The 21,639-nt window shown below is 34.4% G+C and overlaps 4 protein-coding genes across 4 annotated transcripts; 1 reads left to right on the forward strand and 3 right to left on the reverse strand.

Moving 5' to 3' along the window:
• Positions 1–406: 406 nt before the first annotated feature.
• Positions 407–3,250, reverse strand: LOC127095729 (serine/threonine-protein phosphatase BSL1-like). Its single transcript, XM_051034378.1, has 8 exons — positions 3,243–3,250; positions 2,856–3,045; positions 2,546–2,812; positions 2,303–2,470; positions 1,946–2,184; positions 860–958; positions 589–788; positions 407–512 (listed from the first exon to the last, which is right to left on the reverse strand). The coding sequence occupies exons 1-6, from the start codon at positions 3,248–3,250 to the stop codon at positions 931–933; spliced, it is 900 nt and encodes a 299-aa protein (XP_050890335.1). The 3' UTR covers positions 407–512; positions 589–788; positions 860–930.
• Positions 3,251–3,463: 213 nt separating this feature from the next.
• LOC127095730 (uncharacterized) lies at positions 3,464–9,894 on the reverse strand. Its single transcript, XM_051034379.1, has 6 exons — positions 9,546–9,894; positions 9,430–9,443; positions 4,183–4,383; positions 3,991–4,085; positions 3,775–3,878; positions 3,464–3,660 (listed from the first exon to the last, which is right to left on the reverse strand). The coding sequence occupies exons 1-6, from the start codon at positions 9,892–9,894 to the stop codon at positions 3,479–3,481; spliced, it is 945 nt and encodes a 314-aa protein (XP_050890336.1). The 3' UTR covers positions 3,464–3,478.
• A 2,076-nt stretch (positions 9,895–11,970) lies between these two features.
• Positions 11,971–13,176, forward strand: LOC127098329 (transcription factor TGA4). The gene is made up of 3 exons (XM_051036888.1): positions 11,971–12,137; positions 12,310–12,545; positions 12,625–13,176. Exons 1-3 carry the CDS (start codon positions 12,095–12,097, stop codon positions 12,952–12,954), a joined length of 609 nt encoding a protein of 202 aa, XP_050892845.1. The 5' UTR covers positions 11,971–12,094; the 3' UTR covers positions 12,955–13,176.
• Positions 13,177–13,585: 409 nt separating this feature from the next.
• On the reverse strand, positions 13,586–17,392 carry LOC127098327 (uncharacterized). The gene is made up of 10 exons (XM_051036886.1): positions 17,109–17,392; positions 16,896–17,028; positions 16,661–16,721; positions 16,442–16,574; positions 16,148–16,271; positions 15,578–15,634; positions 15,362–15,458; positions 14,329–14,536; positions 14,141–14,201; positions 13,586–13,907 (listed from the first exon to the last, which is right to left on the reverse strand). Exons 1-10 carry the CDS (start codon positions 17,183–17,185, stop codon positions 13,845–13,847), a joined length of 1,014 nt encoding a protein of 337 aa, XP_050892843.1. The 5' UTR covers positions 17,186–17,392; the 3' UTR covers positions 13,586–13,844.
• Between the last annotated feature and the right edge of the window lie 4,247 nt (positions 17,393–21,639).

Here is a 21,639-nt window from a genome sequence, read left to right on the forward strand (position 1 = left end):
TCACAGTAGCAATTGCTTGCCATGTATTCATCAGGCTTGTGGAAGAGCAGCAGGGAGGACAATTATTGTGCATTTTCAAGATTAGGTGCAGCTAGGGCTGGACAACGGGCCGGGTTGGGCGGTTTCGGGCCTAAAAGCCTCACCCATCCCAACCCGCGGTTAAGCCATATAAGCCCATTTTCGCCCATTTTTGTATTCGGTTTGGACGGGTTGGGTTAGGACGGGTTGCGGGTTATGCAATCGGTTTAATCGGTTTTATTGGGTTGATATTATTTTGAGCCCAATAATACATTTTGATAATATTTTGAGCTACAAATTACTACAATTTAGATTCAAAATAAATTCAAAGTATCAAAAACTTCAATCCAAAATAACAAATGTTATGCTACTTCCACACAATGAGAGGTTCATGTGTTCTCCAGTCTAGCATCCATTGAAGCATCCATTGACGCTTGACGAAAGAGTTCTTCAATAGCTCGAGGAATAATCCCTAACTGCTCATTTGTACCATCCTAAAATTAATCATATACAATCAGAAACCACAACATACATTGGATAACATTAAGAAGAAAGAAGAAAGGAGGATACCATAAAAGATCCATTAAAATAATAGATCTTGCATCCATTGTTATGGGCCTTTCAATCTTCTTTATCTGTTCTACTGAATGGATAGATCTTCCAATGCCACCATGCATACATATAATTTTCTTTTCAATAAGTGCAGCGAGTGGAAGATGGTTAAAAAGTTGATTGAATCTTGTCCACGCCCATATGCCGTCATTTTCACCCTACAAGCACCTAGTTAGCTGCAGAATTGAATCTAAAAACACAATCAAAACAAGTATGTCTTCGCCTTTACCATTCGTTTAATGCACTCTATACGAAAACCAAATAATGCATTTATGTCAGCAGCTTCATGATTTCCACATATCAAGTGAACATTGTCAGGATATTCAATCTGTACAATCACAAGAACAACAGTAAAAGTCAATTATAACGACAATGGATGCTTAAACGTTAACGTTAACTAGAAAATGAGTTATTTACACGACAAACTGAAACAAACCAAGGCTGCATTTGGATTGGCTTATGAACAACGTATTTTAACTTATCTATTGACATGGGCACTTGTTCGATAGTAGTTTATGAAAATAGGAGGTTGTGACATATCCATAAGATGTTTACATTTTATTTCAATAAGCACACCATTATAGGTTATAGGAAAACAATTTAATTATGTTTTCTCTTGGATTATAGAAATGGCTTATACATAAGCGTTAATCCAATCAACAATTAATTAAGTTGTTTATCCAAATTCACCTCAAGGGATGAATTAAACTATTGTGTTAAGAAACAAACTGCACATATTAACTTAACACACAACATCACCCTGCATGTTTTACTGCAAATCACAATAAAAGTAAACATTTCTACAAATGGTTTTTGGATGGAAACATTTTTTGACATGTTGTAGAGTGCAGATGCAACAAACCATTCAGAAGAAGTGCATGTTGAAATCCACATTTCAAAGGAAAGGAATATTTTTAGAGCCAATCAAATAGGGCCTCAAGTGCACAATAACTGTATTTTAAAGGTTGAAATTGAAACCCTGATACTAAGTGCACAATAACATCCACCAGGGCCTCAAGTGTATCTAACGTAAAATTTCTTGATGTATCTATAAGATGTACCAACAAATACTCTTAACAAGAATCTGATGATCTGCTTTCCAAGGAGTTGTTAATTGAAAAAAAGATGTATGGTTGACATTTTATAATATGATAGTCTAAGACTCGAATGTTCGATCTAAATTCTAATTGACGCACAGGAATGAAAATATCCATGATTAGATAGTGTAACAGAGATAGAGAAGGGCTGACTAGTACCATAAGCTATTTTGGCAAAGGAATGTTAATCTACCCATGTATACATGTAATAGACTTACGTGATGTCTCCTGCGGTTGAAGGAAATCCATATTCATCAAATAGTCGCATCAAATCACCAAACTGACCATGAAGATCACCAAATACTTTGACAGGAGCTTTCAGCTGAAGAACAGTTGGTTCGTGCATAAATATTTGCTCAGCAGCATAACAAAGCTCACCCACTTCATAAGAATCCAAGAAGAACCGCCTATTTGCAGGCGCTTTCCAGTTGCGAGGCCTGAGCAAATTTGAAATTATCTGGCAAGAAGAGAATGACAAAAGTGATTATCTAGTATACTATATGATAATTAAATGGGTAGCCGTGTTAGGTTCAAACAATATAAAGGAAGAAGAATGTGCATCAGATAATGCTTGCCTTTTTATGTAAACCCTGAGGGGATTTCTGCCTGGTGAACTTTTTTGTAGGATATGGTGAATCACTGTTTATGGGAAGCATGCGTCTGCTTTCATTTTCAAATTGATCGAGTGACAATTGTCTCACCATTCCACCTAGGTTACCTATAGCCTCTTTAGCAACTACAACCTGCAATAAAATTATATTAATTTGCATCCTTGAGAGATATTCCATCAGTTATAAGCAAGGATTCCAAGCACATACAGCTCTAGGATGAAGGTGAACATCTCCCTTTGTGTCACTTCCATCTGCAACTGTGTCTGCAGCATGTGAGTTGTCATCTGACACAGATGTTTCATCAACGGGACCAGTTGATATAGCTTGCACAGATTGCCAAACAGCACTAGCTGCCTCAGCTTCAGCAGCTGATGCCTCCCTCAGTTTCTCCAGAGAATATTTGTCAAAGCTGGTAAAATCAACACATATCAAATTGTCATAAAATTTAAATAGTCCGTGCACAAGAATGATAAGCTAGAAGTGTTTAGCTTCTAAAAAAGAAAAACAAATAACATACCCTGCATTCCCCCAATAGGCAATCAACAAGACCCCATACACCAATCTTTCTCCATGACATGTTGAAATGATCAAACCCAAAATTGTAGTAGTTTTTCAACCAGGCAATGTCTAACCAGTCATATAGTATCACCCCAATTCGGCAAAGCTGTAGCAGGCAAATAGGTTTCAATGTTTTCCCATCTTCCGACCTGAAACAATAATAGATACTAGCTTAGCACCTAATGGTAATTAACTTTAAAAACAAAGGGGAGTTTTGGCTTTTATTAACATGTTGCTTGCTGAAAAGCTCATAAAATTCAGCTGATGAAAGAAAGCCATAATCTGCTAAAACAAGAAGTATAATAGCAGCATTCTTAATGTACAATCCCAATTACAGATCTTTTACCATTCCATTTTTTACCCTAGGAACTCTTTCATGTCTTAAACACCCATTTTCAAGCCAACGATGTTATAATAAGAAAGCTATTTAAAGTCAATATCTCTAAATAGTTTTATATGTTTAAGCAGAAACTAAAGTTAGGTAGAACTCACTGGATGCCATCAAAGTAGGTTCTTGTAGTCCCATTAAATGCTCCAGATAAGGATGTGATGCTTATCAAAAAAAATAAAAAACAAACATAATTAAACACAACATTTTGTGAGCGTTTGCCAATCAAAATGTTGAAAGAAAAACATAAAATTAAGACCAATACCAATACCAACCTTATCAGCAAGCATTTGTTGCAAAACACGAACAACCTGTGCTCCAGCAGAATGTCCCACAAAATGAAGAGGGTGATCCTCATCCCACTCAGAATAATGCTCTTTATGTACCAAAATAAAGGAACATTAAAAAAACACACATAGGTAAAGTGAAAAAAAAAAGCTACAAACAACAAACATAACATGAAGATCTCCAATGTCCAGAAAGTCCAAACCTTGTTCATAGATTCTTCCAAACTGCGAGTGTCCACACTCCTTGCTGTGTTCTTCACCATAATCAACCTGTCCTCCTTTTAAATAATAGAACAATTCCCTTGCCCTGAGAAAACAAAAATTACAAAACCCTTTCAAGACTTTTCACAAACACAAAGCATGCAAACAAAACCATTAAGATAAAACCTACCAAAAACTCTAACCCTTTAAACCCTCACCTATCATAGATACTTGTTAAAGACCCTAGATCAGGAACAAGAACCCTCTCATCTTTCTTCTCAGCTCCAGCAAAGTATGACAAACCACCCAACCTCTGATAAATCAAAAAACAACATTAACAAAACCGAAACAAACAAAAAAAAATGTAAATTTTGAGACAGAATTACAGAAACAGAACAATTGAGCATTACCCCTTTGCCAAATCCAAAAATTCCATGCACCAAAACAATAGGAGGAAGATCATCCCCAACTTTGGAGGTGCGGCTGTGAGTGAGAGAACAAAAAATGCTTTGGCTGTGAGTGAGAGAACACCGTGTGAGTGAGAGAACAGGAAATACAGAATGAACTTTCTGCTGGAAAACCCTAGGTAGGAGGTATCTCAATTGGGCGGGTTAGGGTATCCGCGGTTCAGAATTTTGAACCCGATCCGCCCATATAAACCCAATTGAAACTGCTATATTTTAATCACTGGCCCGATAGACCGTTTGAACCCGCCCATTTCGGTTTTCTTTTTCGGTTCCCTGCGGGTTTGGCCGGGTGAACGGTTCTTGTCCACCCCTACGTGAGATCATATTACTGTTTTGTTTCAATAATAAATGGCGAAAGGAGATGCACCATTAATGGTTAAAGACTATGTTGAATGATAGCTACATAATAAGAAAGTGACTCATAAGAATATACTAAATTGGATTCTTTGCACTCATAATAAAATATTTGAATAACAAATATTCCGAATCTTCACCATAGCATGGAAAGCAAAAGAAACACATGGTTCCACGAAGGTAGCTATGAATTTACGGTGATGTGAATTGTGCATCGCATGATATATTATATATATATATATATATATATATATATATATATATATATATATATATATATATATATAATATATATATATATATATATATATATATATATATATATATATATATAGATATATATATATATATATATATATATATATATATATAATCTATATATAATATATCTATATATATATATATATATATATTATATATATATATAAATTTAAAATAAAAGAAAAAATTTGAATTTTTTTTTCATATTTAAAAATAAAAAATTCATCTTTCAATTAAAGGTAATTGTTGGTTAAAATAAAATATATATTGTCCTGATAGTGATCCATAAAATTAAAAGTTAATGGTGCGCACTATTATTGAGTGATATTCAATTTTATATAATATAAAATGTTTTTAGACACACATGACAATTTGTAATATCTTATTTAATTGTAAAATAAACAATTATCATATAAAGTCAATTATATTAAATAATCACATAAAAAAAAAGACCCGCGAGATGGAGAAAGGAAAAAACAATTCACATTTGAAAATGAAAAATTGTATCTAAAATAAAATTAGATATTGTCCTGAGTATAAAATGTATTTAAGTACACATGTCAATTTCAAATGAGTTATTTAATTATAAAATGAACAATAATCATATAAATTAGAATAAGTTTTATATATAATAATTACAAAATAATTATGTTTTTATTTTAGATGAATTTTGTGTTTTAAAAATTCAATAATTTTTTTATGTTCTTCTTCATTAAATTAAATTGAAAAGAAATTTAAATTTTGTTATTTATATTTTAAAAAAATAGAAAAAAGAAAATGGAAAGAGAAAAAATTAAAATAAAAGTGAGAAAGTCTAAAAAATAAATATGGAGGAAATTTGAAATTTGAATTAAGAGAAAAAAATGAATAATGGGAAAGTGAAAAATGAATGAGGTGGCAAAAGGGGATAGTTTCAATTTTTTAGCGTTTGTAAATTACAAATATATCTTTTTTGCTAATATAATTTAATTATTTTTAAAAGAATATTTAAGAATTTAATGATAAATTATTTTAATGGATAGATATTTGACTATTTAATATCTTAAGATTTTATATAAATATGCAGTATTTCTGTCTCTTGTGCTTTCAAGCACTAACTCTTTGTTGATTGTTGCAATGCCTCAAACTTCCAAATATTTGGTATATCTAATTTAAGTATAAAGTTTTTCGTATTACTTTGTGGTTTGTGGTTAGTAACATGACTTGAGGCACGAATTATAATTTTCATAAAGTTGTAATGTCAATTTTTTCAAGTGTAGTAAAACACGACAAAAAAATTGATGGAAGAATTTATTTTGATTCGTAGAAAATACAAGTGAAAGTCCTCGACATAATTAGGATTTCATAAAACATCGAAAAGAAATATTTTCAACATTGACAACAAAAAGTGGGATGAACTAGATTTTAGAGTTGCAAGCATAATTCATGTGTGACTAAAAATATTCTTGTGATTGTCCTTGATGCGTCATTAGCCAATGAACTCTGAAAAAAAAATCACTACAAGAAAAATAATATTTAGTGTCGACTCAAATTCGATGCTAGAAGTAAAAAAAACAATGTTACATTAGAATTAATGTCAATGTATCGTCGATGAAATTTTTTAGAATGACCATTTAAAAAATAATATTTTGAGGGATTAAAAATGAAATTTGATATATTTATTATGACCACAAACATATTTAACTCAATTAAAAATGATGCTTTAAAAAAGGACAAAGAAAAAAATATATATTTAAAGAGGGAGAGAGAGGTCCTATAAGTGAGATAGAACATTTATTTAATCTTATTGAGGATGCAAACTATGTGTATTAGAGTAGAAAAAGAGATGACTCAGAAGTTGTGAGAGAGATACTTTGGACTCATCCCGATTCAGTTAAATTGTTGAATCTTTTTTCTATTGTGTTAGTTATGGACATCACCTACAAGACAAACAAATATAGACAACCTTTGGTTGAAATTGTTGGCATGACAGCAACCGAGTTGATTTTTGCTGTCACATTTGCGTATATGGAGTCTGAGCAGACATAGAATTTTTGTTGGGTGTTGGAGAAGCTTAAACAATTGTTTATGAAGAAAGATTTGTGTCCACAAGTGATTTTGATAGATATAGATCTTGCTTTAATGAAAGCAATTGAAATTGTGTTTCCTAGGTCGATTAATTTGCTATGTAGATTTCACATTAACAAAAATGTTGGTGTAAAATGCAAGCAATATGTGGTGAATGACATGCAAAAGACGATCGACGCATTATGGACGAAAGTTGTATGAGCTAGTGATGAGGTTGAGTATGATCAACGGTTGCAAAAACTTGAGCCGACATGTGTTGATTTTAGTGGATTTATTAATCATGTGAAAGACACATGGTTGACTCCATATAGACAGAATTTTTTGGAGCATGGGTTAATCAAGGGCTACATTTGGGTAACACACCGACTACTCGATATGTGTTATTTTTAATATTTTCAATATGTATTATTTTTAGGGTTGAATCTGCTCATTGGAAGTTAAAGCAGATGTTGGGGAACAATATAGGTGACATGGTCAAATATTGGGAAGCTATGAATAACAACTTGAGGTTACAATTGAGCAACATTAGAGTTTCTTTTCAAAAAAGTTTTTACGAAGTTGAGCACGCCGACGACCGCTCCGCCCAGGCTCGCGCCCTGGGTTTTGCAGCGACCGCCGCGCCTTCCTACTCATCAGGGCTTGGCCCTTGCCCCAACGGCCGGGTATAGGTCATAAGTCTATTTTATGGTAATCTGCATGGTTCAGTGTCTCGAGCTGCTTTGAGACGTATTGCTGAAGAGTTATTGAGAGTTGATTATGTTGGAACTAACAGAAAAATATGTGGGTGTACTCTTAGAACATCTTATAGGTTACCTTATACTTGTGAGTTAGGAAGATACACACTTGGTGGTATATCGATACCAATAGATGTTGTTCATGTTCATTGGAGAAAACTAAGTATGGAAGTTGAGTTAGAGGTTGACGTAGATGATGGATCAGAGGTGGATATGAGTTATGCAATAAATGAATTATGGAAATGGTTTAGGTCATTAGATGTGTTGGGAAAATGACATTAAAAAATAGGGTTTGTGAACTTGCCTACCCCACAATGATTTCATTGTGTCCACCACCTGAGAAATTAAAAACCAAATGAGGAGTGAAGAAGAAAGGAAAAAATCCAGTGGGATATGATATTTATAGGGACCCTTCGTATCATGAGTATGTTGATCAAGCATTTCAATCTTCACAGAGGAAATCTCAACCATCACAGACTTCAAAGAAGTTGAAATTATCAAAAGAAGCAACCATAATCAAAGAAACATTCCACTCTTTAATTTCCTAATCAATTAGGTCATATATTAAAGATGTAGTTAATGTTGTATCAGATGGTAATTGTGGATTTAGAGTCATTACATCATTACATGGATATGGCGAGGATAGTTGGTCAATGGTTTTCCAAGACTTGGAGTTGGAAATAATAGACAAGAAAAGATCAAGTTTGTATAACAAGTTGTTTTGTAATCGATTAGCAGAAGTGAGAGAATCTTTGATGATAGTATCCTTTATCCACAACCACCACAAAAATGGTTGACTCTACGATATATGAGTTACTTGATAGAGAATCGCTATAATGTTGTACTTGTATGTTTAGGAAATTTGTGCATGACTTTCCGTTGGCACCAATCACATTAGATTGGAAGAAGTTTCGTTGTCAAGCAACAACGTCTTGGATGTTAGGATTTGCAGGACGCCTACAACATTGACAATTACTTACGCCTATATTACCATGAATATGTAATCTAAACATGAATATTATATTATGTCATTTAGTTTTAATTTCACATGTCTCATATTCACATAATTAATAAGAAATTAAACATAACTCTAAAAGTTAATACATAGGCAAAAGCATAAACATAAATCAATGTGAACGAGAAATGTGCAAAGCTTCAAATAAATTAGCAAACTGCGGGTCATCCTCTTCAGCATTAACTTGTCTGAGGTGACAATGAATCAATGTAGAAACACGAGCCTAATTAGTATCAGATGATCCTGCTTCGTAAATAGGAATTGGCACCTCTCACGGTGCATCACAATGGGGCGAGACCAAACGAGGATACGAAACACGATAATACCACTCCAGGTATCTATCATCTATATCAGATGGAGTCGTGGTCAATGTTGTCAGACGAATCACATCAACAACGCTCTAATGGTAACCAATCGACTCAACATCAATATCATCAACCATCATATAATAAGGAGGTGGAGGTGGAACATATTGTTTGTATCCAAACTGACGTATACATCTATCAAGCAAGTATGAAACAAACTATGTCACCCCACTTTATACACCCATGTACACATAACTCATCAAACTGACGCCATAATCTATGATCCTCGAATGGACGCCATATCACGTTAGTAGGTGCCAGCTTATCCAAAATAGGTCGCAAGTCATCCACCTTTAGGACTCCTTGCTTATAACGTCATCTCATCTCTCGAGAAAGACCAAAATTATCAACTGGTTTCCAATTCTCTCCTCTTTTTCTAACTTTTGGAAAGTACTCGTGAATCCAACACTGTTATAAAATTAAAACATAATAAACAAAATAAGTTAAATTAATATACTAAATAAAATTAAATTAAATACATGTAGGAGAGTAGGATATCCACCGAGTTACTTGCAATAAACATGGAAGCATCTCCAATGTATCTGTAAAGGGTAACTAATGCAACTGCTTCCCAACTGTATCCCGAACATCTCTTGAAGTCGGTAAGTAGTAAGAGGTATCGTGCCTCTACAAGCGTAAAGGTCTTGTCGACAAAAATTATGGAATCCACCAGCATCAACAAATACGCTCTAGTCGCATATGCCCAACTAGAAGCAGCTTTATGCGCTATGAATAAATCGTATAACCACCCCCAACTTATAACAAGAACCCCTGCAGCTACGAACATCTGATTGTACATCACTTTGTGACACTCCTGAGTAATCAACAACAAGTTCAACAACAACCTCTTCAGTGACATCTTAAGGGCTCAAGAACACTCCCCTGATGGGGAAGTGAAGTAGACAAGAGACCTCATCTAGAATAATGCTCATCTCACCAAACGATATGTGAAATGAAGATGTCTTTAGATATCATCTCTCCACAAATGCGGATACCAAGTTTGTGTCTATCTTTGTCAAACTGGTTCTCTAAAGTGAAGATAATCCAGACCTAGAAACCCAACTCTCCGTCTATTATGGAAGAGCTTGTGGAACTCTCGATGTCAGCTTAAGCTCGTGTCCAGTAACCTTCAACTCTTTCTTCGGACCTCTCTCCTGAAAACAATTAAAACACATATTATAAAACACAATATAAAAAATTCAAATATTATTCAATATAAAATATACGTTGTTTACTTACCTCACCGAACCATAAATGTCGAGCAACATGTTGCTCATACTTTACCAAAAGAGATGTATTGTATGACCCTCCTAGAAAGTCAACCGACTCTACTTTGGATGTGGATGCGCCCCATCCAAAATCACGATTTGGAACCGTCCTTACCTCATGTTCGAGTCCCTATAAAAGAAATTAAAAAATTATTAAAAAAACCACACCAGAACACTTAAAAGAGTTCTTGTGTGAAAAAAAATCACAAATTCGGAACACTTTTAAGAAGACTTCCGGTGAAAATAATGAAAAATTGGATGTCTTTTAAGAAGAGTTTTGATTCAAATTTTGAAAATCGAATGTCTTTTATAAAAAGTTCTGGTGAACTGGAGAGAACCAGAATACTTACTAAATGTGTTCCGGTATGTTAAATGTGAATTGGAAAACTTCCAAAATATGTTCAGGTTTGCAACGATGAATGTGTTGTTTTGAAAGTCTTGAAGCGAGAATGAGGTCAAAAATAATTTTTTCAAAAATATAGCTTATTTATATGATGACATTTTGGTCCAAAAAATAGGGATAGAAGGATAATCGATGGAATATGGAGTAAAATTTTCCCTCATTACTCATCTCATTCTTAACTATTGATATCATGAAAAAACTTAAATTAAGATTCAAATTCAATCAAAATAATTTTTTCCATTAAATTCTAACTAGATTGAAGCTACCCACGAGTACGAAGTATGTTACTATTTATAGATGTAGTACTATTAAATAAATGTTTCACTTAGAGCTATCAAAATGGACTACCTGATCCTAAACGGGTCGGCCCTGGTGGGCCTCAGGCTTTTTAGAGATGGGTCAAAAAAATCTTGTTGTAATATGGGTTCGAAAATTACTATCTGAATCCGGTCCTAGATGGACTTCGGACTACCCAGTCTTAAGCAGGCTTTTCTAAAATAAAAACTCCATATTATTTATTATAAATGAAATTAAAAATTATATCATTTTAAACCTAACACATCGTTAACTACTATATTATCTTTTATAAATACTATAATATGCTTTTAAATATAACACATGTTTAAATTATATAAAATAATACTCGAATATTTAACATAAGAGAAACTAATAAAAGACGAGGAAAAAGTGTTGATTATATTAATATATAAGATTTAAAAGAGAAAGATTGAATAAAATAGAGATAAAATTTAATGAGAAGAGAAAAATTAATGTGTTATTTTGGAGTAAGATTATATAAATATTAATATATTTTTTTAAAATTTATAATTATGCGGGTGTAATGGGCTACCCACGACCCATATGGATTAGTCCTAATGGGTAGCGGATTTTTTAGGACTGGATTAAAAAAGCCCCGAAAAATATGGATTTTAATTTTAAGACCCAAACCCTATAATTTTTCGGGTCAAACGGGCCGGTCCATATGGATTAGCCCACACCATCTCTAATTGGGGACATGGCAAAACATTAAGTGATGATACTTATTCCCATCATGGTTTGAAGGGCCAAAAGTATACATATATTGGTTAATGATTTGGAGATTCTCAAATATTCAGTAAATCTTACCAATGTAATGTATGGTAAATAATACGTGTAGTGTACTCTCTTTTTTTTTAGATAAGTGGGTGATGATGTGGTGTTTTATTTAGGTAATAGAATCTAGCTTTTTGGTCACCTTATTTCACTTTTTAGTTATATATATACACTCTTAACTCTTCTTCCCATTTCCATTGGTGCATTATGAAACTAAGTGCTTGTGATTGCCTCTCTATTCAAAGGAAATCTTGAGTTCCAATTCTAACAAGTTCTGGCTTCTTGTAAACAAACCAATGAAAGAGACTAATGTTCAAGGAGAAGTCTTCAAGAGTAATGGTAAGAGTATATAAAAATTTGTCTTGTCATAAAAATAATTAGCGTATACTATACACTTTAATAAAGCTTGATCCTTAAGAATACCATTCAAGTGTAATTTGGTTTGGTAAGCACTTCCTTTATTTCTTGTATACTATATACTTTAAAGCTAAGAAAAGTAAGAATTCTGCAGGAAACACAATTTCTGTGAAAAAGTATGCACTTTCGCCTGAAGAACATAACAAGCTTATTTATGTGATACATAAAACTCTAAATGATCACAACCATGTTATTGAGGATGACAAGCTACAGTTAGTTATAAACACAATCATGAAACATTATGTAGATGTCTTCACTGTTGGTTCTACCATAACATGTGAAAGCAATCAATGGTGGATTGGAGGCTTTCGTCCTTCTCAAATTCTTCAGGTAATGTACCAATAGAGCTACAAATCTGAATTATGCTTTCTTATAAGTACTATATGTGTTTTAATTTGGATACATACAGGTTATTCTACCTCAACTTCAACATATGTACACCCAGCAACAACTTAGTGATATTTATAATCTTGGACAATCATGTCAACAAGCAGAATATGCTCTTGCACAAGGCATGGTAAAACTAAAGCAAAATCTTGATATATCAGCAACAGCAGATGGCAAAGGGTTTCAGTTGTCGTATGTACCTCAACAACTAAGCTTCTTTAAAGAGGCTGATAATCTTCGCCAAGAATTCTTACTTCAGTTTTGTCGTCTCCTTACGATTTCTCAGCAAGCTGAATTTGTAGTTGCTCTCGAGGAACATCTGCATAATCCGCAGCCTCGGAGCTCACTGTGAGGATTCTCAAGAGTCGAGACAAGTGAAACGAAACTATATAAATTAAATAAACTTAGTTTGCAGCCAATTAATTTGGTATCAATGTGTTGCATCTAATGAATTTGGTATCCATAAAACAAATTGTATTATGAAAAATACTCTGGAGAGTGTCTTACTTGCTTACTCCTGTTTGTAATCAATGCCCATATTGAGGTTTAGTGTATATTTGTTTTTATGGTGAAATTTCATTGAACGCAAATTCTACTTTAATTAAAATTCTGAGTTCAAAATAACTAAACCTTTTCAGTAGGCATGACAATTTGACTTGCATCGGCGTGAGTCCATCGGAACCCGCACCCATCAAATATTTATGGGTACAGCAGGCAAGTTGTTGGTGGCATAAACTGGATGTAAATAAGTCGAGAGGAAATGACAGGGGAAACAAACAAGCCCCAAACAACTCAATTCTAGTATAACTTAAAAATACTCATAATGCCTTAAAAAATGTTGTCTATGCTTACTATAGAACTTGTACTAAGACTGAACTTCAAATTCTTATAGATAGTTCTGGTTTAAAGCAATCAATATTTCCGTGCTCTAAATTTTTATGGAACCTGCAAAAGGGTTATGTGCAGAAAAGCAACAAAAAAAATGCGACAAACAGACTGAACTGACCCCTCACAACTGAAAATGCAGTTTGTGTGCCATACAGATATTATTAGAGAGCTTTACTGTAAATATGCATAGGAGTAAAAAAAATTATGTCCTAGTATAACTAACTAATCACCAAAGTGTGTCAAAGGAATGTTTTGTTCCATGTTAGCATTCTTCATAAGGGGAAATAAAGAGGAACCTTGGGATGTGAAGGATAAAAAAAGATGATACTGCCAAGAATATATGAATTCTGCAAATCACTTCTCATTCAAACACATCTGAGAAACCAGTTTGATAACTTCCCACATAGGCGCGTCATTCTGCAGGAAAAAAAGTAATTTTCAAGTTACAATTAGCTACTCAATCATCTCTTACCTGGTTTTTCACTTCAATTTAACATAACGTGTTCTATGAAATAGTTTAGTTTAGTATGATGTAATTCTTCAGTATTGCAGACACACTTATAGAAGTCAATAGTAATAGGATTGTGCATACAAAAATTGGAAGAAACAAGGAATCCAAGGATATGTTATCATTCATCTAATCAACTTACCACTAAAACAACATCAAAAGCTTCTTTGTAGATGCTAAGTGAGTTCTCAACATTGTGGTTCCTGCAACAATTCAAAATGGCAGAAAAAGAACCAGGGATCAGGTCACATTCATAAATTTCCTATCGACATTAATTGAACTCAAATTTACGTATTATCGCAGCAAGAGTATAGCAAATATTTTACTTACAAAAATCCCACAGAAATTCGAGTATCGTAATTTAAACCATCGGACATTCCTAAGTCTCCAGTGTGATCACCAAGAAGGAGAACATTGGTTCTCTTCTTGAGCAAATCATTGTCATCGGTTGGAACATCGATATCACCAAAGTGTTCGAGAACAGGTGCAGCCATATCAAGAGCATGCTCATTTTTATTTAAGCTGTGAATCAATTTTCCTGTGATAAAAATTTAGAAGAAAAAATCAAGAACCGGTTCTTGTCAAGTACTTTATCTCAAATACCCCAGTTCCATTCGAATTATCAACAAACACAGGTATATGAAATGTTTCTTTTCAATTCAGCCATAAGCTTCAAAGTTCCAATTCGGGATATGTGAAAGCCAATATCAAATTACAGAACTACGGTTAGACATTTATTAATTTTTTATGGCGCAAGATTCTCGGAGCAAAGACAATCTGCAATTTTTTGAGGTTACTGTAGCTGAATACCTTGTTAACTTCTGTGAATGATGAAGGAACTAGCATGAGACAGATTTATTCACACTAATTGGTGTTGGGTTGGGAATATCATAACAAATTTCCATCTCGATGTAATTAAGAAGGGAAAAACACATAGTAAAGAAGAACAGCATCATAAAAATTTAAAGGCGGAAAACCTATTTAAAGGTGGAAAACCTTCCGAATGTGAAAGGGAAAAACTACATAACCTTGTTCTCTTCCAAGGAAAGCAACTCTATATGAAAGTAAACAGTTAACCTTCACATGTTTCAAAATTTTCCACCTAACCCTTACTGACATTTCATCACTTAACCTCCTTGTTTGTTAGGAAGTCATAACTCATAATGAAAGACATTGTAGATCATGTCATACTTTTTTCCAGACTCATTCACCGGGGCTTAAACAGAAACAAATAAATAAACATTGTAATATAAATGTGTTTATCTCTAATAATAGCAAAACCTAAGGGCAATTAAGTAATGTTTCAGCCTCTGAAAGATGTATTTGGACACGAACATCAAGATGAAAAGCAACATAGAATCACCTTTAAAAGATACAAGTTGACCATCATCATTAAAAACCATCCTGTTTGATACTATCTTCACATTTTTGAAGGATCTCTTAAGCTTCTGTCTTAGAACCTGTTATTATTAGAAAAAGCAACAGATAGAGATTGTGATGCACAATCAATAACAGACAAGAAAGTAAAGAGAAATGTTTAGTAACCTTGCTAACATAAAACAAAATTAACTTTTCTGACCTCTTCAATGATATCAGCAAGCCCCGCAGAGAATATTAATACAGGAATGTCTTGTTCCTGAAAATAACAAAAATGGAAAATGGGATCCAATATCAGAAGCAATTGAATCTTCACATCAAGGCCATCTTTGAGAGAGTGCAAGGCGGACTACCGCACAGGGCCTAAATTTTTTCACATTTAACTCGTGGCTAAATAGGGCCCTATTAAATATTTGTCACGGTTAAACTTTAGCAAAATAAGATCCAATATCAGAAGCAATTGAATCTTCACATCAAGGCCGTCTTTGAGAGTGTGCAAGGCGGGCTACCGCACAAGGCCCAAAATTTTTCACATTTAACTCTAGCTAAATAGGGCCTCATAAAATATGTCACGGCTAAACTTTAGCAAAATAAGGCCCCGGATCGTTATGCCATAGTTAAATCTTGAATAACTTATTCAAGACCTCCAAAAAATTAAGACGGCTCTGCTTCACATACATGCATATTTTAAGTTTCATAAATTCGCCTGATATTAGATGAACACATGAAGATGTAAGAACTCATATTTGCCAAAGCAGGATAGATAATATACCTCCAAAAATTCAAAAAACTCAGAAACACCTTCCCTAAAAGCTATGTTACCATTAGCAACTGACTGTTTTATTGATTCATACGTAAGTCCTCCCTCCATAAGAAGACCGTGCGTCCTTCCCCACCTAATAAAAATCAAAATTTAAGTTTCAGCAGCAAACATTAATGTCAATATTGAATATCACTATACCACCGGGGTCTAGTGCTAAAGGTCTATGTGTAGTGTGTGTGAGTATTACAAATTCTGGTCTAGGGTACTGAATTTGATTTCTACTAAAAAAACCGAGTAACTTACCACTCTTCCATGAGTTTCCTTTTTTCTTCAAGTCCAAGAGTAGGAGAAAATTCCAATGGATGGTAATAATCATATAACTGCTGTCTTTTGGCATTATATTCTGGATTATCCTGCTGCAAAAGGCCATGACTGCCTAGAAATGATTTGATTAGGTTAATATAATACATAGCAAATTTCCTAGTTTTCAACTTAGAGGAAATATATATACAGGTAACATACTTTGGCCACGAGTTCCATTAACCCAAAACTTAGTTAATGTGGCATCAAAATCAGCAATCACCTACAAACATGAAAATACAAGTCTTATCTCACACTTCTCAACACATCCCAAAGCTGAACATCTAGAGTGTGTCCAATTTTATGTTATGCAACTACAATGGAGTATATGAAATACAAAATGTGAGAAATTTGTTTGCATGAAACCGAATTATGAATGAAAAGGGGGTTAGAAAACCTGAAGCTTTTGAGGACCAGCGGAACGAATTGCGTCAATTTTTGCGTGGAGCAGAACAGGATCAGCCAGAGTCAATTCCGAACCCGATTTGACATCTTCCATTTCCCCAGAAGAAAATGTAGGAAACGAGGCCCTTTAAAGAAAAAAAAACAAGATTAATGAAGAATGAGACATGCAGTATTAGGGAGAAAAGTGGTATAAAAGAGAATGAACCTTGGTGTGTAATGAGAGAAATGGCGTGGGAGAAAATTGGGGGTGAAGATGGATTGGAAATGGAGGCGTAAACTCATTTGAGTGTGAAAAAAGGAGTGGTTACATTATAGTTGAATTCATTGAACGAAGTTGGTGTTACCATAAAAAATGGGAACCTGAATCGTGCGCCTCATCCTCTGCATGAATTACAGCTCATAAGTAAATGTATGGATGTTGCCTATCCCCAAATCAGACGTGTTAGTCATTCATTACGTCTTTGCCCGCTACACTCCTCACATTTAATTGGGTCCTTGATGTTTTTTTACCAAATAACCGATGGATATCTTGCATTCATATGAGTAACGATTTCTTATGTAATTTATGTTGAGAAAGATTTGAAATAAAAAAGAAAAAAACAAAACAAATAAATTTTTAATAGATTTGATATTTAAGAAGAATTGAATATTAGTATAAATCAAAATAGTTAACAGAAATTTGATGAGTGGTGTAAAAACTACTAGAGAAAAGATTAAGAGATGGGTATGATTAAAAGAATTAAAGAATATAGCAGGGATGTAATAGAAATCAGTGGTAAAGAGTTTTTTTTAGATGGTATGAATTTTTAAAGTGGTGGAATAAGAGGAAGTCTGCAAGGTTAACACTCTTATGCCAAAGTCATGTTGGTCAAAGAGATGTAAAGAAGTGAGAATGAACAAATAATACATATTATGATGCACAATAGTGCTTTATATATGAGTGATGGTTAAAACCGCTCTGGGTTGACTCGATGTGAGGTATGGGAGACTGTCTGATTGAATCTGGCGGTTGGTGATGGGCAGGCAGACTAGATATGACGCGTGATTTTCTGGCGAGGATCGACTTGTTTGCGTTCCACTTTGAGTATAATTTGGATTGAGCCGCTCGAGTTAGGTCGACCTTATCGAGCCATTGGGTCGTCCTGGAACCATCCCCCCCCCCCCCCGAGTCCTTACTATCATTTGAGAAGTTAGGATTAAGATGAAAATGTTGTGACTGGTCTCAATATCAACTTTCCTAGGTGCCTCGATGCACTTAAGTCAGTCCTCATCTCGAAGTCGAGGTTGGAGATGTGCTGCGTGGGAGTAGGTGGCATCAGGAACATGAACATTAAATGTTTGTCTTGTAGCCGAAACATTTCATAATTAATTTCCTCCATGTAGCCATAGGCCCTTAGGATAGGGAGTAGCAACATTGTTATAGAACTCGAGTGTATTCAAGTGTCGGGATTGCCTCAAAGTTAATCCTAACTTGTTGATTTTGCCTCTTGGTATTCTCTTGATTCTTAGTCATAGATTTGACTTATTTGATTACCTGTAAAAGGGGTTTATTACCATAGTTTGTTCTTTTTGCTTCTTTGTCAAAAGTCGTGTATTTCTTTTCTCCTAGTTATCCTCTCTTGCATTTTGTTTTAGGTCGGCCAAATGCCAATTCATCTCAAATCCACTCCACTCAATCCAAAATATAAAGGCAAACCTCAAAGAAACAAGGTACACTTTTTTGATCTTCATTTTTCATTATACTCATATTGAACCATGACCTAAGAAAAAAGTTTTCAAGAGCTCAAGAAGAAGTTAACGTTAACACCAATTTTGATTTTGCCATATCCGAGTGAATCTTTTGTGGTGTATTATAATGCATTTGAGATGGGTTTAGGTATTGTGCTTATGCAAAAGGGTCAAGTTATGGCTAACGCTTCTAGACATCTCAAGACTCCTGAGAGAAATTATCCTACCCATGATTTGGAGTTGGCAACAGTAGTCTTCGTGCTTAAGGTTTGGATACATTATTTGTATGGTTCGAGGTTTGAAGTTTTCAGCGATCATAAGAGTCTGAAATAGTTGTTTGACCAGAAGGAGTTGAATACGAGGCAGAGAAGGTGGCTGGAATTTTTGAAGGATAATGATTTTGAGTTGAGTTACCATCCTGGTAAAGCTAACATGGTAACAGATGCATTAAGTAGGAAGTTCTTGCATATGTCGGCGCTAATGGTTAGAGAAATGGATTTGATTGAGCAGTTCATAGATTTTAACTTGGTGTGTGAGAGAACGCCAAGAAGTGTGAAGTTGGATGTGTTGAAGCTAACTAGCAATGTTCTGGAGGAAATCAAGGAAGGTCAAAAGTCGTATTTGGGATTGATTGATTGACTGGTATTGATTAATTAAGGTAAATAAGTGGACTTCAAGGTAAATAAGATGGGAATTATGAAGTTTTGGGACAAAATTTGTGTGACATGCGTATCAGAGCTTACAAAGAGAATTTTAGAAGAAGGTCACTTGAGTAGTTTGAGTACTCATCCAAGAGCCAATAAGATGTATCAGGACCTTAAGAAAATATTTTGGTGGCCGGGTATGAAAAAGGATATTGCAGAGTTTGTGTACTCTTGTTTGACTTGTCAGAAATCAAAGACCGAACATCAAAAGTCGTTTGGATTGATGCAGCATTTGAGTGTTTCTGAGTGGAAGTGGGGTAGTATCTCTATGGATTTTATATTGGGGTTGGCCAAAACCACTAAAGGGAGTTACTCAATTTGGTTTGTTATAGATATATTGACGAAGTCAATTCATTTTATTCTGATAAAGATCAATTGCCCCTTGACAAAGCTAGCAGAGATTTAAATCAGTGAGATAGTGAGACTACATGGAATTCCTTTGAGCATTGTTTTTGATAGAGATCCAAGGTTCACGTTGAGGTTTTGGGAAAGTTTGTAAGTATCCATGGGAACCAAGTTGAGGTTGAGTTCTGCTTACAATCCGTAGACGGACGGTCAGACAGAAAGAACCATTCAATCGTTGTAAGATTTGTTGAGGGCTTGTGTCTTTTGAGCAAGAAGGTAATTGGGATAGTTATTTTTCACTGATTAAATTTACCTATAACAACAGTTTACATTATAGTATAAGAATTTTACCTTTTGAAGCTTTGTAAATATGAGGTGTAGAACACCCTTGTGTTGGTATGAATCAGGGGGAAATTTGTGCTTGGACCAGAGATCGTTCAACAAACTACCGAGAAGATTAAGATGATTCAAGAAAAGATGAAGGCATCGCAGAGTAGACATAAGATTTATCATGATAAGCATACAAAGGTACTTGAACTTTAAGAAGGGGACAATGTGTTATTGAGAGTCACTCTAATGTCTTTCATGTTTCTCAACTTCATAAGTATGTTCTTGATCCGTCCCATGTGATTCAAATGGATGATGTGCAAGTGAGAGATACTCTGACTTATGAAGTGTCTCTCTTGGGAATTAAAGATCGTGAGGTGGAGCACTTAAGGGATAAAGAAATTCCTTTGGTGAAAGTTGTGTGGGGAGGATCCGTTGTAGGGAGGATGATGTGGGAGCTAGAGATCCAGATGAGGGAGTCCTACCCAGCGTTGTTTCTGTTAGGTAAATTTTCGAGGGAGAAAATTATTGAAGTGTGAGAGAGTTATAATGCCCTGGTTTTTTATTCTAAATTTTATTTATTTTTATTTGAGCTTTTTGAGGTGTCTTTTATTTAACTAATTATTATTATTTAGGTTAAGAATAATTGAGAGAATTTAATTATAATGGTTAATTTTGAAATTATTAGTAATTGTGATTTTGGTGCAACAATAAAGAATTTAATTAAATATAGAAAGGTGAATAGGATTATCGAGATTTGAGGAAATTGGTAGAAATTATTAAAAATAAAATAATTAGGTTTTATTTAAATTGAGGAAAGAAGTCACGTAGAATTTGGTGGAATAGAGACTAAGAATTTGGTGGAATTCATTAAGGATTCCTTAACCCATATCTTTTCGTTTTTTCTCCATTGTCATGGGACTGGAATCTTGAGATGGTTTGTGCAAAACATCTATAGATTATTATTGTCAAATTTTGAATTGTGCTCTGATAACGCTGTGAATTTTATGATTATATATGTTTAATTCAAATTCTTGATTGTTCATGAATATGTGTGACGCTTTTGATGAATATGATTATGACTTTATGTTTAATTGATGTGATAAAAGTTAAATTGATGTTTTGGTGTGCAGTATATTGTTATAATGTGTAAATCGAATGTTGGGTATTTGACTGGTATGGAATTGGTTGAAGAAATTGAAATTAGGAGCGATTCAATAATGAAAACACAAAAGTCATGTTCTCTGTAACACCCGAGGTCGGAGAGGCCGAAGAGTGGTTACATGTGACACCCGAGGGCGAGGGAGTGGTTGTTTATGCATGAGGCATGACAATGAGACACTCCTAGCAGCTTCTAGGGGAAAAACCGAATTCACATCGGAATGAGAGGGATCCTGAGGCTATGCAGGTATGAGACTGCATGGTTGAATGAAGGCTTATAAGGATTAATTGGTACTACCTATACCAACAAGATGCATCTTCTTTTCGGTAGCCCAATAGATAAGAACTCCATAGTTAAGCGTGCTTGACTTGGAGTAGTATTGGGATGGGTGACCTTCTGGGAAGTTTCCCGGAAAGTGTGTGAGTGAGGACAAAACATGCCGAAAAGACCCGTGTTGGTTTGTGGGGTTA

This window comes from Lathyrus oleraceus, chromosome 6 (genome assembly GCF_024323335.1).
Source record: "Lathyrus oleraceus cultivar Zhongwan6 chromosome 6, CAAS_Psat_ZW6_1.0, whole genome shotgun sequence".
NCBI lineage: Eukaryota > Viridiplantae > Streptophyta > Magnoliopsida > Fabales > Fabaceae > Lathyrus > Lathyrus oleraceus.